Source organism: Acanthopagrus latus, chromosome 6 (genome assembly GCF_904848185.1).
Source record: "Acanthopagrus latus isolate v.2019 chromosome 6, fAcaLat1.1, whole genome shotgun sequence".
Taxonomy (NCBI): domain Eukaryota; kingdom Metazoa; phylum Chordata; class Actinopteri; order Spariformes; family Sparidae; genus Acanthopagrus; species Acanthopagrus latus.
Window position 1 is genome coordinate 20,884,108 of NC_051044.1, and position 15,385 is coordinate 20,899,492.

Sequence of the window (15,385 nt, forward strand, 5' to 3'; positions counted from 1 at the left end):
ATCAGGAAACGTTGCTTTTTTTGTCTACTAAAGAATGTTTTACCTGAGGGCTTTGGATAATAACCTGTCTGGCCCAACTCTATATATTTCGATTTTTCAAAATTATTGTGATTCTATTCTACACTTTGTCAGCCTCAACTATAAGCTCAGCTGCACTGTGAGCGAGGTAACAAGTTAGCATTTTACATATTTCAGCGCCATTGGAAAACCATGAAGACCCAGCCACATGGAAGAGAAAAAACAGCTGTAAAATGTAAAATTCATGGTGGGATTTGCAGTACTAGAGACTCTAATATTACACATATTCAGTATAAATATTAAAAACATTGCTCGAGAGAGATTTGGCTTGAGTGGCACTGACATACCGCTGTGAAGAGGTGATGTGGTAGCCGAGGAATTTTCTGATTTCAAATTAGCCAACGCAGGAAATTACAGGTAAGTTACATAGATGTTAATGGGTGTGATGGAGTAGAAAACCTAATGGATCGATGTTGGGCATTTTTTTTTTTCTCCACTTCACAGCCACCGTGAGTCACCACCTAATTGCTGGAGACGAGTGCAATTAGTTTTCAGCCGGAGTGTAAGAATAGTATAGGACTCAATGTCCTGTCCAGTACATCCTCACACACAAACATACGAGTGGAGATAGTCTAAACACACACACACGCCACACGCATACCTCATACAAATACACACAGATGTAGAACTAATGCTTGAAAAAGAAAAGAAAGATGAGGATAACTTTTTAATGAATCACACAACGCAAAGTGAATATTTTGGAATACATTTCTTCTATTTCTCTTCTAATTTGTATGTATGAGGATGTGGGTGTAGACAGTGCCCATTGTTTTGGTCTGTGCAGTGTGAATGTCACCTGCTTACATGCACTCACTCCGTGAACTACAGGCAGTCAGCCAACCACACATTGCAGTCCCTAACCATCGAACCATATCCGCCCCCACAAGGACTCCTGCTAACATTAGTGTCAGCTGCTTACCAAGTCTAATTCTAGGATGAGTAATGGCCATCAAGCTAACTTCTTCTGATACCTGTCACATCGTCTGGAAAGCATCAGAACTTCAAGTAGGTTTCAGCCTCAGAGAAACATCAAACACAAAACGCATTTTCTGCTTTGGGCTTTGTTTATTCTAATTTGTCTGGAGGGCTGATTAGCTACTTGTTTTGGTTAGATAACAAGGCACTAAATGTTCTTCTCAGTTTGGAGACATGGCCAAAACTTATGGAAGGTCTCATTCAGGTTAGAATATGTTTTAGACATGAATTATGTTCATAGTCTTTGCTTCAGTCATTACACGAACATGCAAGATCAATCAATCATATAGTGAAAATAACTTTTTAGTAATTACCTCTAAATGACGGTTGGCAAATGATTTAATCACAGAATTTTTGTTATTGATCATAATTAGTTCTCTTTTTATGTTTAATTCAATTTATGGTTAGCATAGCACATTTCTTAAGTGTGTAGTTTAGAGCTTAGATTATCTCTTTACCAAACACCTCACATTGAGGAGTGGTTAAAAAAAAAAAAAAAAAAAAAAAAAAAAAAAAAAATATATATATATATATATATATATATATATATGCATACCTCTCTAACCGGGAGCTGGCTGATGCTTGTAACTCAAAGACAACCTGAATATAAATATCACAGCAAATGTCCCATGTTGTATGACCCTGTGCTCTCTGCCTGAGGCATCTACCGACTTGAATTATTTCAAAGTCTAATGTCAAAGGTCACAAAAGAAACAATAACTGAATGTAGGATGTTGAAAACTGTTCTGATTATTTTGAACAAAGTGATTTTCACAGCAGTTTGGCTCGGATCAATCTAAACCATGTGAGAACTTGAGGAACAGAACTGGCGGTTAGGAAGAAGATTGTTACTCAAGAGATCGATGTTTTGAGGCGTCCATTAAAGTAATCAGTTTAAGTAAATTGAAACACTTCTCAAACTCCATGTGCTGGTCATTGAGCATTTTTGAATCTGTGTAACCACTATGACTATCAAATATCAGGTTATATAAATTTGATTATCTTTCACTTGAAAACACTGTCGACACACCCGAAGCAAACAATTTGCGGGGAAGGTTACAGCTCCAAGCAAATAAAACAATCTGGGGGCGGGGGACTCACTGCTCGGCAGCCTTCCAAATAGAGGAATGCAAGAGTAAATCCTGCAGGATTTCTCACAGATGCAGCCCACTCCCTCTGTTGTTTCTCATTAAAATCTGTTTGGCTTTGATTTTTTTTGATCAAAAGAAATAATACATTAGACTCATTCGACTTTTATATTACTTTTAAAAGGTCAGAACTAAAAGTAACCCTTATTAAATTACCTTTAATAATAAATTCAGACAAGCCTCAGCTTGCGCAGTGGAATCTTGAATTTCCTCTGTTGTCCATAGCAGCCAGAAGCTGGAGCCTCAGGTGGATGCTCACAGTCTAATGATAATAGCATTTTAAAATTTTACATATGAAATTTCAGGACAATATTGACTGCCTGCTCCTGCCCACATGCCAGTAATTATACTGTATTATTAAATCCTAAAGGACCAACAGGATCCCACTCCAGATGTAGCTTTCAACCGCAAAGCAATCTAAGACCGGTCCGTGAAGGAATTCTTTTTCATTTTTTTCCTAACATATTTACAAGAGGATATATGAGCAGAGGAGCGTGAATTGGCCTGGAGCGTTTGCCTGTGTTCCCTCTCGCTTCGAGATAAAACTCCCTCACACGGGCACACTGATACAACCTCCAGAGGATTTTCATTTCACCTTATTTACACAAATTTAACTGTTGGAGCGTATACATCTGTCAGTGTTTGAAAATAACTCCAGTGCTTTTCCAGGCACTACTTTTTAAACCTTTGCCTGTGCATTTATGTCCTCAGGTAAGCCACCGATTCTTAAGCAGGACTGTTGCTTCACCCCGCATGACAAATCCATGTCCGGCCACCTCACGTTCCGTGCTTCCCTTCCCTTTGCCTCTGAATTTCGCTTCACATTGTGCAATAAATCAGAAGGTCGCCATTCACCACATTCACTATGATAAAAACTGGAACAGGTTTTCTCTTTGCGTGAGCACAGGACACATGAGACAGAGAAAGTATCAAAAGTGGCGAATAGAAAGCCTGGAGCAGGTTGGTGTGGAGCGATTAGGAGATGCTTTGAGCGGGGACCCAAAATCGTTGCCGCTTCATTCCACTCACGTACAGTGTTTGGCAATCCTCATTAAATGCTACAAACCAACAGGACAACATAAGCTGCAGATTTCTCATCATCTCTCTTTGAATCAAGAAAGAAAATATCAAGCTAATCCAGGCAAGGAATTACCTGTGTGTTGAACCGCTCGTGTAAAATCAATGAACTGAATCATAGAGGATCACTTACTGTATGTTGCCTGGCATGAATTTGAGTGTGTACCCATGCGTGTACACTGTTAACAGACATAGAGGAGTCATTCGTCATTGCTTAACAAGTTAAGGCCACCTTCCTTATCTTCTTTCCTTCTCTTTTCCTCTTCCCAGCCTCATCACTTTGGCCTTTAATTGAGTCAATACTCGCCCAGCCCCTCTCCCCTCTCCTCTCTCCTTTCCACCTCTGCCATATATCTTTTTTACACGTTTAACCCAAGAGAGACACAAATGCCGTTTCACACTAATTTATGCCTATGTGATTATAATGTAAATGCGCTGCTTTGGCCCCTGCGCTATACATTTAAACCTCTTTCCCCATCTCTCGTCTCTCTATTAGTGCTCATCTCTCCTGTCACAAACTCTCCGTCATTGCTCCCCTGAGGGTGTCAACGTCTCTATCCAGCCCACCGCCCCTCTTTAAATATTGATACCCTGATTCTCTTCGTATTAGCAAATGGCTGTTGATCACAGACCTTTGCAAGAATGTATGTTCGTGCCACAGAGCCTTAATGAGGCGGGAGCAGATGCATATTTAATACCCCCAACACATTCCATCACCATAAATGCTTTTATGTGCCTATTAGCTCTGCAGAGATTTCCTGATGTGTCCTTCCACTCACTGACAAAGAGCAGCAACGTGACCAAAGTGTGCAAGTTCGAACACGAAAACATACATTGTGGGCAACCTTAACTGCAGGTGAGTGAATGTGACTTGTAGATTATAATCCATATGTGAAAAAAATCATGTGAAGTGTATAATTACCATGTGAATATAGAAAATTGCACCTAAAAAAATGTTTTAAATGCAGAATGCACATGTGAGGAAGCAAAAGTGTTGTAATTGTGTGTGCCATGTTTTCTTTTTTTCACATGTGTAAAGTTTGGATCCACGTGTGAAAAAAGTCAGTCACACGTGCAGTATGTAATGTTCAAATGGTATATTAACATGCGGACACAAGAATACAAGTACAAGACATTGTACACACCCCCCTCTGTTGAAAAAAAACAATTCTGTCCACACAGCTGTCATTTTTACGAAATATCCGTACATAAGAGACAACAAAGGCGATTACAAATCCTGAAACAGACATGCCGGGCCAATAGGTGGCGATAAAGTCTACATCGCCGACATGCCAAAAACCAGAGAAGAACACTCTGAGCATGTGCACTGAACTTTTCCAACTTTGGGAGCAGTGACTTGAAAACATTGGGTGTATAGAAAAAGCTTTGTTCAAAGAAATACCCACGCATGTGTGTACAAGGCCTAACTGAGCCGACAGCTGAGCTCTGGGGAAGACTGGAGCCATAATATCATATCCATAACAAGTCCACAGCAGTCTGAACTGTAAGCTGTAACACTGTTGCCATGTGTTGAGAGACCGCAGTCACAGTCGGTACTTATTAAAGTTAGTACTTGTTGAAATTGAACACACAGAGACAAACATGCACACTCCCAGCATCGAGGGATGGCAGACAGAGCAGTGGAGATGAAATGAAAATCTGTTGCTGCAGCAGATATCTCTGCTTTCACATGTTGCGATGACATAAGCATTGAACTGCTTGTGTGTCAATCAGTACACAGCATGAGAGCCAACAGCTCCCTGGAGGACTGAAGGAGTGTTTTTTAAGAGAAATGACGCAGAGTGAGAGTCCTCTGTGTGGGAGGGTTGTGTGAAATGGCAGACGCGTGGTGTGGTGTGTTTGTGTCCTCAGGGCGAGGGTAGGAATACAGATAAAGTTCCCCTCACTGCTGGAGCAGAGTGGATGTGTTTGTGAGCAAAGTGTGTGCTGCGTGGTGCCTGGCTATGTGTGATAAAGACACAGAGGACGCTGTGGCAAGAACGCGCACAGGAATTAAAATAGGCATCGGCATATGTGAACAGAAACGCTCTCGCGCTCACTCGCGCTCCGTCACACTCTGTGACACTCTCGGCCTCGCACACATTCTTCTGCTGATTTGCGACACGGCACACAGCCAGACAAAAGGTGCAAGCTGCAACATTAAAAAGCTATTAAGCTATCATTAGCGGCACCACGGCTGCTTAGCGCAAGGCCACGGGCTCTGAGAATCTCCTGTTACAGCATCTGAACATACAGTAATGAAGCCACTGTGTTTCTGAGATTAGCTGCAGCCCATATGCCAGAGATAAGTCGGGCCCCTTCCACCACACAGGGAGAGCCAAGAACCGGGAGGGGTGATAGTAAACAAGTAGTACAACAACATCAGCGGCAGGCAAGTGATTTATATTTGGGGTTGGTGAAAGTGCTATATCTCAAGATAAACAACGGGTGGAGAAAATGCACAATCGGGCGTATTTCTTAGAGAGAGAGAGTGTGCGCGGGGCAAGAGTTTGTTTGCGGCGAGAATAAATCTCCCAGCATCTGCTGCTGGGTTTGATTTATTTCACCAGCATTTTATGTTTGCATGGTATTTGTTAGTTCATCTTTTGAATCCACAATAGGCCTAGGTCACCTTCAGACAGTTAATTCTTCATAAATACACCGCTGTGCACTTCAAAGAGCACTGTTGACTGATTAATTGTGGCCGAGCTGACGATAATAATAAAATGCAGATCCGGTCATTAAATGTGAAAATTGCATTTGCTGTCACTGACTGCAATCGCTTTGTTTATAATTTAGGAGTTTACGCATGTTATGAATCTGATATTAACTGGTCATGAAGTAGGACAATTGTTTTGGAAGATATCCAGTAACTCCAGTAACCCTGTGTGTGGTGTCTTTCCAGGGATGTCTTTCAGCATTTTAACTTTTGCAGTGCAGTTGTTACTTGAAGGGGCTCCATGTAGTTTTGATGAAGGAATTCAAACTCAGAAATATTTATTTGTTGTACCAAGAATAACCAAGAATAATGTTTGAAACTAAAAAGGTGGCAGGGTCCGCCACATGTGAACAAGGTAAAACAGTATGAAACTGGGTTGTCCTTTACTGTCAGTTTGTTTATTCAGTTTGTTCAGTCATGAAAACAAAAGAGTTTGTTAATGTTGTTGTTTATCTCTTCCAATTTAAATTTGATTGCCAAAACTACATTGTGGGCTAGTTACAGCTCTGCCCATGTATAACATTCACTTCCCAGGTTAACTTTGTTCTCTTGAGATGTTCAGGACTTAAAAGGAAAGAATTTTCACTGCTTTTTTGTCATCTAAGGTTTTTAACAAATTAAATACGGCGACACAAAAGTTCAAATACATCCCATAATGATTTGAAAACCACCAACTAGGGTTGTTTGATGATGAGTCTCTTTTCAAATTGCCACACGATATAGACAAAGACAATTTGCACACTAGACACTGTCACAAAGATGGCTGGCTGACTAACTTTCATCATGAGCGTGTCCAAATGTATCACATTTCCCTGCCGCAGGGTACGTCAGCAGAAAACACACAAAGCACTCGCACACGACCACATACGCACTCCTCTTGAGACGACGTCAGAATGGGAAGCGGTGAATAATGTCATCTCATGAATGCTTAATGTGTGTTAACCTTCCCGGACAAGTCAGACCCAACGACAGCGCCATCATTACAAAATCATGTTGTGCCGATGAGCATTGTGCAAAACTCAGAGGGCTTTATTTTAAATTCTAGTCTTGGTGCAAAAAAGTGTCAGGCTGGATTATGGGGAAATGTGTAATATTGTGCAATAGGAGTCTTGGATTTGAGTATTTTACTACATGAGAGGATTGCAGCCTCAGTGTCAGGACGAAAGAAAAGACAGTACACCATGTTTTTGTCGTCAAGTCAAAATTTAGCAGTTAGATATAAATGCTCGGCCTCACTTGGGGCAGTGGCAACAAGCTGTGAACACACTGACTCGTCGACTCAGAAGTTAATTTAGCAAATTTGTTGGCAGATGGTTTCTTATTCGCACATCTGGCAGACGAGGAGCTGAATCAGCAAACTCAGCCTGATGAATGTTAGTTCATCCATCCATTCTCCTCCCAGCTCTGTTTTGGTCTCTACCAACTTTCGAAGGGAACGTCTGGCTTTTAGCTGCGACATGTTGCTCTGTTCAATTATGTTCACTTTCAGATTGCTAACTTTGCTGTCACTCAGTATGGAGGACCAAAACAAAAGAATATGAATGAATAAATTCCAATTTTTGTTGGACTTTGCACATGTATTTGCTGTATTCCCCTGTTTATTTACTTTCACAGGTGTATTACCGTTTTATTCATTCATTTATCAATTTCAAAAATCACTTCGGTCTTTATGTATCTTTGTGTATTAGCTTGCAAATGTAAAAGGAAAAGAATAAGGAAATAACGACGTAAGTAAATACATCCTCGAAAAAATAAATACAATTCTTGTTGCATTTAATGGCTGCTGAGTAGAGCTCCGTGGATCTGACTTGAAATGCAGATTTTAGTGGTAATCAAGTGCAGGTTCACCACAATAAGCGACGGCTGTAACAGTAGTTATGTGATCCTTTGTAAATTGAAACATATTTAATTATAGCCGCTTTGACTGTCAACGTCAGTGATCCATCTTGTTTTGTTTTCCAGGCTGTCCAGGTCATATCGAATGAAACAAAGCATTTTGCTGCAATCCATGTTAATGTAGGTGTGTTTGTGTGTAAATGAGCATCAGTGTGGGTTTTGAACAAGCACGTGAAAGTATGATTTGTGTATCTGTGTGTGTGTGTGTGTGTGTGTGTGTGTGTGTGTGTGTGTGTTGAGCTACAAGGCTACGAGGCTGGGCTGCATTTTAATTAACCAGAGCTCAGTCTCGCACTATCATCAGCCACGCTGCTCTCATAGCTAAGAGCTGCTACACATGGGGCGCGAAATAATCCTGTATTGATACACTTCACTGGCTTTGTATCTGTTTCTGTCTGTCTTACTCTTCTTCTCTCGCTATTCTACCCACACACACACAAATGTCTGTTTCTCTCTGTCTTATCACTGCTCGTTTGCTCTTTCATTTTCATCATGCCATTATTTCTCTTGCTCGCTCCCTGTCTGCCATTTGCTCTGTTGCACTCTCTTGCTTTTCAATATCCTCCTCTGATCTGCGTGCTGTGAACAGGGTGAAGCATCCGCAAGGTTTACGGCACAGTGTGGGTTGAGAGGACAGTCAGCACTCACCCCATCATGTTCCTGGGCCCATTTCATTAGACAGGGGGAGTCTCCACAGTGTGAGAGCAGCTGCCCTGCATGTTGTGCTCTCAGAGGTGTGTGTGTGTGTGTGTGTGTGTGATTGGCACTGTTGGTAGGTTTGTTTGTTGTTACTAGTTGGGTAAGTGTGCGGATAGACCGATACAGTAGATAGAAAGACTGATACTTTGACACAAAGGAGTTTTCTTTGTCTGTGGGCCTACATTTTATTTGCCCCACTGAGCCGCCACATTTTTATGTTAAAAGGCTGTTTAACCAGGCTTTGCTGATAGATGTTTGCCTGCTAATGTGTGTTTGGCAGGGCAGATTATTATGGTTTACTCACTCGACAATTGCTCAGCTCCTCTGCAGACAAAACGATGGTGCCACATTTCTTCCCCGGGATGCCTCTGTGGAGCAAAGAGAGAAATGATAAGAGCTTCACAGAAATGAGAGAAAAGGCACATCTTCCGTTTTTTCCAGTGCTGGCGGTCATAAGTGATCAATAAAGGCTGCTGCAGTGATAAAAGCATCTTCATTATCCAGCTGATCTGTGAGATCTCTTGATCATACTCAACAACAAAGTCCGTTTCAGCTCATCCTTGATATTTCTTGATGGTTAAGTGTCACTCAGGTTTTTTTAATTGAACAGATTTCCTATAATACTTAATAAGGCAGAAAATAGCTTCAAATGGCTGTATATGTTTTTTTCTATGATAGCTGTTATACAGCCTTATAACTAGGGTGATGTCTAAAATCAATCCATCATCTCTTGACTGGATCATAATGCAGGAAGCAAAGTCTTTAACATCAGCTGCTTCCAGTTGGACTTAATTTAAAACATTGTACAGATTGTAAGATTATATGAGCAACTGGTCTAATTTCTCTCTTGATTCCATGTTTTTGCAGATCATGTGTTTCCTGCAAAATCAAATATTGTGGAATCAAGCCACCAAGACAGGAATCTCCTGCTGTACACCAGTTTGCAATCATACGGATATATTCCTTCTTTTTTTCCTGCAATCATTGTTATAATATGTGTTAGGCCACATTTCAGATATTACAGTTTTTTCCAATTGCTAAAACGCAATTTTGCAAACTAGGCTGGTTTTATCAAAATACTTCACAAAACCACACAACCAAACTGTAAAATACCTCATATGTCCTGCCAAATGAAGCAACGCAATCAAAACTACAAATAGCATTATCTAAACCAAACTTTTGCACCCAATGGCACACACTCATTCATGTTACCAGATTTCTGTCTAACCAACTATACACTGTTGGGCATAATGGAAAGCACTCTCACCAGACAAGTAAGTGCAACATATGCACAGCAGATATATTTACATTGGAGTGAACAAAATATGCTCACAAAACAGTCAACTGAAAAAGAAAATTGCAGAAAAACAATGCTACAATGCAACAATGCGAGAGGCTGCACTCTCTGTCCAGCCTCTCGCGGTGTCGGCCCAAGGTTGATGACATGATCAACTAAGGCTGCTCTGCTTTCATTGAAAGTTGTTGTTTTCTTTGGCCATGACCTCCTCTACCAGCTCTACCTCTCACTCTTCCTCCCCCTCTCATTCTTCCTCTCCCTCTTCCTTTTCCTCTCTCTGCAACGTCTTCCATTGTTGGAAAAAAAGGTGCTTACCTGTGGTCTTTTAGTGCTTACTTCCTGATTGAAGTGGCAACAACTACAGTAACAATTGTTTGGCCAAGAGGCACATATAGTGGCCAGTTAGCTCATGTAGTGTATTTTTGAATGGCAGTGTTCTGAAATGGCAGACATGTGCTATTATGTCAGATTGTTGTGTCTTATGCAGAGAACCGTGTTCAGAGCATTAAAAAGTGCCATTTTGAATAGCAAAATATGTGTAAAGCAGAAAATGTGTTTAAAGTTTTGGAGACTTGAGAAGAGGTTTGCTGTGAGTGTCAGTTTAAATATAACTATATATGCTATGCTATGCATGACATTTTAATGTGTTAGCAATTGGACAAACTGTAATGAAGGTGACGGCTGCATCAAATTAACAGTGCCGGTTTGAACCTCGACATCCCTGAGTTGCTGCAGTAAGTATTATCATCTCATGCAGAGTGGGGTCACGTGATTATTCACATCTGTCACATCTCTCAATTTCAAAAGAAAAAGAAGATTTGAGGCCATCAAAGGCTCAATCCTCTTGTCTCCCTTATTATACTTGACTCAAACAGAGCACAGAGGGGGAATCCAATATGTTTGAAGCCTCCAGAACTTTTCTTTTCTCTGCATTTCCCCATACTTTCTCACTTCACTCTTTCCTATTGTTTGGAGTACAACCATAGATTTATTTTTATTTTTGTCTCCAAATACAGTGTGTGTGTGTGTGTGTGTGTGTGTGTGTGTGTGTGTGTGTGTGTGTGTGTGTGTGTGTGTGTGTGTGTGTGTGTGTGTGTGTGTGTGTGTGTGCGTGCGTGCGTGCGTGCGTGCGTGCGTGCGTGTGTGTGTGTGTGTGTGTGTGTGTGGTGGTGTGTGTTTGTCTGTGTTCAGATATTGATATAGATAAGTGCTGTCAAAAAAGACTAAATCCCCATCCTTTTGTCCCCTCAAGGTGAAAGGTGGAATTGAATTGTAATGCCCATGAAATGGGATTCATGTATTAGAATGTAAGAAGATGTGGAAGTGGAAAAGATGCAAAAAAAAAAAAAAAAAAAAAAAAAAAAAAAGATTCAATATCTGGACTGTACTGCTACAGATTTATTTACACGATCTGAAACTGCAATATTTTTTTTCACTTTTTTGTTGATGACACCTGAATTTATCTTTATTTAGCCAAATAACCACCATCTCACTAAATATTTAAACATAAGGTACTTTCTATACATAAATGATAGAAAATCTGCCCTTTTAAGGTCCAGTCACACCAGAAAGCTGTTGCTAGTGAGGAAACCGTAACACGCGAGCCTTAGGACTGCTTTGCTATCTGCGGTTCATTCTGTATTCCAATCTGAACCTCTTCTAAAATAGGCGAGTGGCTGGTCTATGTGAATTAACAAACAAGTCAGGTGTTTTGTTGATTTTGTAATTTCTTCTGTAACATTAATGGTGCAATATGTAAGAAGTGGCCAGCTGTAAAATTCATGCATCAAACAAATGGGGGCAGTATATCACCGGCATAACTTCTAAATGCTACTGACGTAGCTGCCATTGGCTTATTTAACAATGTGGCTAGTGGTCCAGACTGGGAGCTTGGAGCACTGCGGGATTGTTGGTTAGAAATGACCAGACTGCCTTGAGCGGAGGGTTTCCACTCTGGACAAGAGGGGCCCAGTTGGGAATGCTCGCAAAGATCGACACCATAATGTGACATGTAAAGTTTTTTGTAAATGTTTGTTAATAGCTATTAAATAAAAGATTTCTTGGCCATTCAAATGGATTAAAAAAAACATGAATGTTGTGAATGGCCCATAACTGTGATGTCATTATATAGACTGACCTCCCACCGCTCCCCACTCTGACTGACTACCTGCATCCCTGTGAAAAGACTTCAAAACTGCTGCAGCTGCGTTCATGCCAGGAAACTAGTTAGCTGGGGTGACAGCGGAAAATAAGTTTACACAGTTACTTCAGAGACTTATTGATACTGTCGTCTCCTGTCTGCAAACCTCAGCAAAACAGTTTTCTTTTGTGCAGAAGTTTATACTTTGTCCAAGGGTGGTTCACCTGAGGTAGGTCTCACAATAGGCCACAGGTCATTCAATAAGCTACAATAGCCACCTCCACTTTGGACTCTCTGGCTATCCCTCCATGGTCGATTTGGAGAAAGTCACCAACACCTTCATATCCATCCACCATTGTAAGTGCAATTCTTTACACTCTGGTGCCATTCAGACCTTTTAATTCCGTCTCCAGCTTGTTCAGAGTGCGGCGCCAAGGCTTTTAACATTATCAAGAAAGAGAGACCATATTACCCCAACAACTCTCTCATCCCTCCTCTGGCTCTACCTCGTAGAACAGAGTCTGAAAGCTTGTTTCTTGTCGAGAAAGCACTGAATAGACTTGACTCTGATTATATAAGTGAACTCCTGTCCTCACGGAACGCTGTCAGAGAAATGAGATCCTGACCCTGCAGTAGGTCGAGGTCGAAATGTTTCACAGTGACAGGTTTGCCCAGAACACGGTGTGTCAGTTGTCTTCTGTCTGTCTGCTGGTTGGTCGGTTACGTGTGTACGAGATGAAGTTGTGATTTTATGACAGTCTCAGTAATCTCCCTTTTCCTATCTGTTCTGCGAAGCGTTTTGCACAAACAAATTGAGTTTTAAACTGTATCCAGACAATCCGTCTCACCTTTTTGTCAGCACAAGACACTTTTAGGTGACTGCACAAAATATGCGCTCACTTATTAGCATTGCTTGTGTTTCCCCGCAAAATGTATCACCTTTCATTTATCTGCCTGTGTTACATCAGTGTGTCAGATATCTGGGGCCATTATCCGTCTCACCTGGGGGCAGTGAAGTTTATTGTGGCCGTTCTGCATGTGTGTTAATTGCCTCATTCATCAGCTGCGTGTCACAGTAAGAGGAATGTGTCTTATTAGTTTGAAAGTGTTAGGGCCGCACTGTGGTCGTGGGCGGCCTTCATGGGGTTCCTTTCACAGTTCGGTGAACTGGAGACTGAAGCCTTTATATAAGGCTGGTTTCAGACCAGTTGCACAGGAGTGAGTAGTTTGTGTGCTAACTACTCACACTTGCTAAAAATTAACAGAGCAGCTAATTAGGATGATAATATTAACTTTCTGGTGCATGCCATGTATGAGATATTTTATTCAAGTTCGAGCAGGAGATTCTGGGAATTCAGAGGTGAAGAAAATTCTGCACCATTCTTCTTTAGAATAAATAAAATACTCACCAGATACTTTTCACCTCCCACTAATGCCAGATTCCAGTACTCTCATACAGCTGTCCAATATAGCTTGCTTTTGTTCATAGTATACAATAGACAAAGTTTAAAACTGAACCCTTGTAGGATGGCTGCCATATGGATTCATCCCATAATGGAAAGTCTTCATGACATCTCTTATCTAGTATTCTATATCTATTGTTTTACTGAGCAGCCTTTATACACATTTCATTAACAGCCTCAAAATGGCATTCCGTTCTCACTGTCAGCACACTGACCAGTGGTCCTACACTTTTTAATGGCATAAGTTTGACACTGCAGGTACCCATCTATGGACACTTCTCAAAGTGACCTTCTGTAGCAGTAGTATACACAGCAAGAGAGTCAAACGGGATAGTTGGGATGGTTGTTTGGATCCAGCACAGGTTCTTTCACCAGGAGAGCAGAGTTTGAGTCTGGCCAGAGGTACTCTGTGAGCTAGGTGAGAGTGACAGCTCTGGCAACGAAGTAAGTAAGTCCATAAATGTCCACAATAGATTGACAGACTTGACTTGACAAACTCACGATTGACTACATTCTAAGGTCAAAAGACTGGAAAAAGTGCTCTCCAGCTGTGTGTGTAAGTGCTCTCTGCTCTTTGTGCAGAGGTGAAGGTGTTTTAAGAGGCAGATGGAAATCTTTGATCCGCACGGTAAAAGCTCCCATCGATCTTCAGGTGGGGAAAACCATCTTGGTCGCATGAGCAGGTCATTCAGGAAACTGAAGGTTTCTTTATCACCTAAAATCTTACACACTCAGACATTTGGCACCCCATCAGCCACTGGCTCAAAAACACAGCTTTCAAAAGACAAATGTATCCACACCCCTCTCCACTTACTCTTTCTTTCACCACCTGTAACCAAATCAATTCCCTCTCAGGTCCCCCTAGAAATAGAATATAATCTCAATGCCGCACTGAGAAGCTAAATCCAAGAGACAAAAGAGACGGGTAACATAAGTGAATCTGAGCAGTGCTGACAAGCTGCAGCTACACAGGAGCTGCAGAACAAAGCAGTCACAGTATAGCTACAACGTTTGTGCTGCCACAGAAACAGGCTTTCAATCATAACCCCCATGTTTTCCGGTCATTCATTGGCTGATAAGTAAAAAAAACACTTTATACAAGAGTTAACATAGCTGTGGAACAAAAGCAGTTTACTGACTTCACTGTGCTTTTTTTTTTTTATAAATGTAGACATGCAGTAAATGGCTGTTACTGAGAATATGAGTTGGGCTACAGGTGATCCTAATATGCAAATAAAACTTCTGCCTGTATTTCTAATTGATTGATGATCAGTAATACCACTTTTTAAAAGGCCAATATGAGTGTAAGTTGTCAGAAAATGATCACGAAAATAACATTTCCTGAAGAACAAAGCAGATACGTTGGCTACCTTTAAAACCAACAGTCCAAAACCCCAAAATGTTCAGTTGATTTTCAAAGAAATGTAGCAAATCATCAGAAGAAAGAGTCTGGAGCTATGTTTACCATTTCTGCATGAATAATGAAAAAAAGGTTATCAATTATCAACATATTTGACGATTGAGTTTCTTTCCAATGACTAATAAAATATGCGTTTGAGTGTATACTATATTATCAAAATGTTTGGCGCTTTACATCGCCTCAGACCACCCTTTCCTTTGGCACCACATTCCCACAACTGTACACTGTCCATATTCCTACGCAAAAGCACTGTATCACTCAGCTGTCTTGTGGCAACCGCCCCAACAATCTTCAAGATAAAGCCTACACCCAAGATTAGATGTGGCTTCTTTTATGTTGCTAAAACACGTATTGCTCTTGGTGCCATTTAATAGTACAATGCTCTTTTCCCTGTTGGTGCTGCGTGCTGCTTCTTCAAACGGGGGGGGAAGCTGATCATCTATTGCAGGTAATACACTGACTAGCAATAGGTA

General features: G+C 41.0%; 1 protein-coding gene across 3 annotated transcripts in view; it reads right to left on the reverse strand.

Moving 5' to 3' along the window:
- cpne5b (copine Vb) overlaps positions 1–15,385 on the reverse strand; it is a 133,837-nt gene that overhangs the window by 38,032 nt on the left and 80,420 nt on the right. For all 3 annotated transcript variants that reach the window (XM_037102452.1, XM_037102453.1, XM_037102454.1), the window contains one exon: positions 8,897–8,960. In XM_037102452.1, coding sequence (XP_036958347.1) covers positions 8,897–8,960 — 64 coding nt within the window. The remainder of the gene's footprint in view (positions 1–8,896; positions 8,961–15,385) is intronic.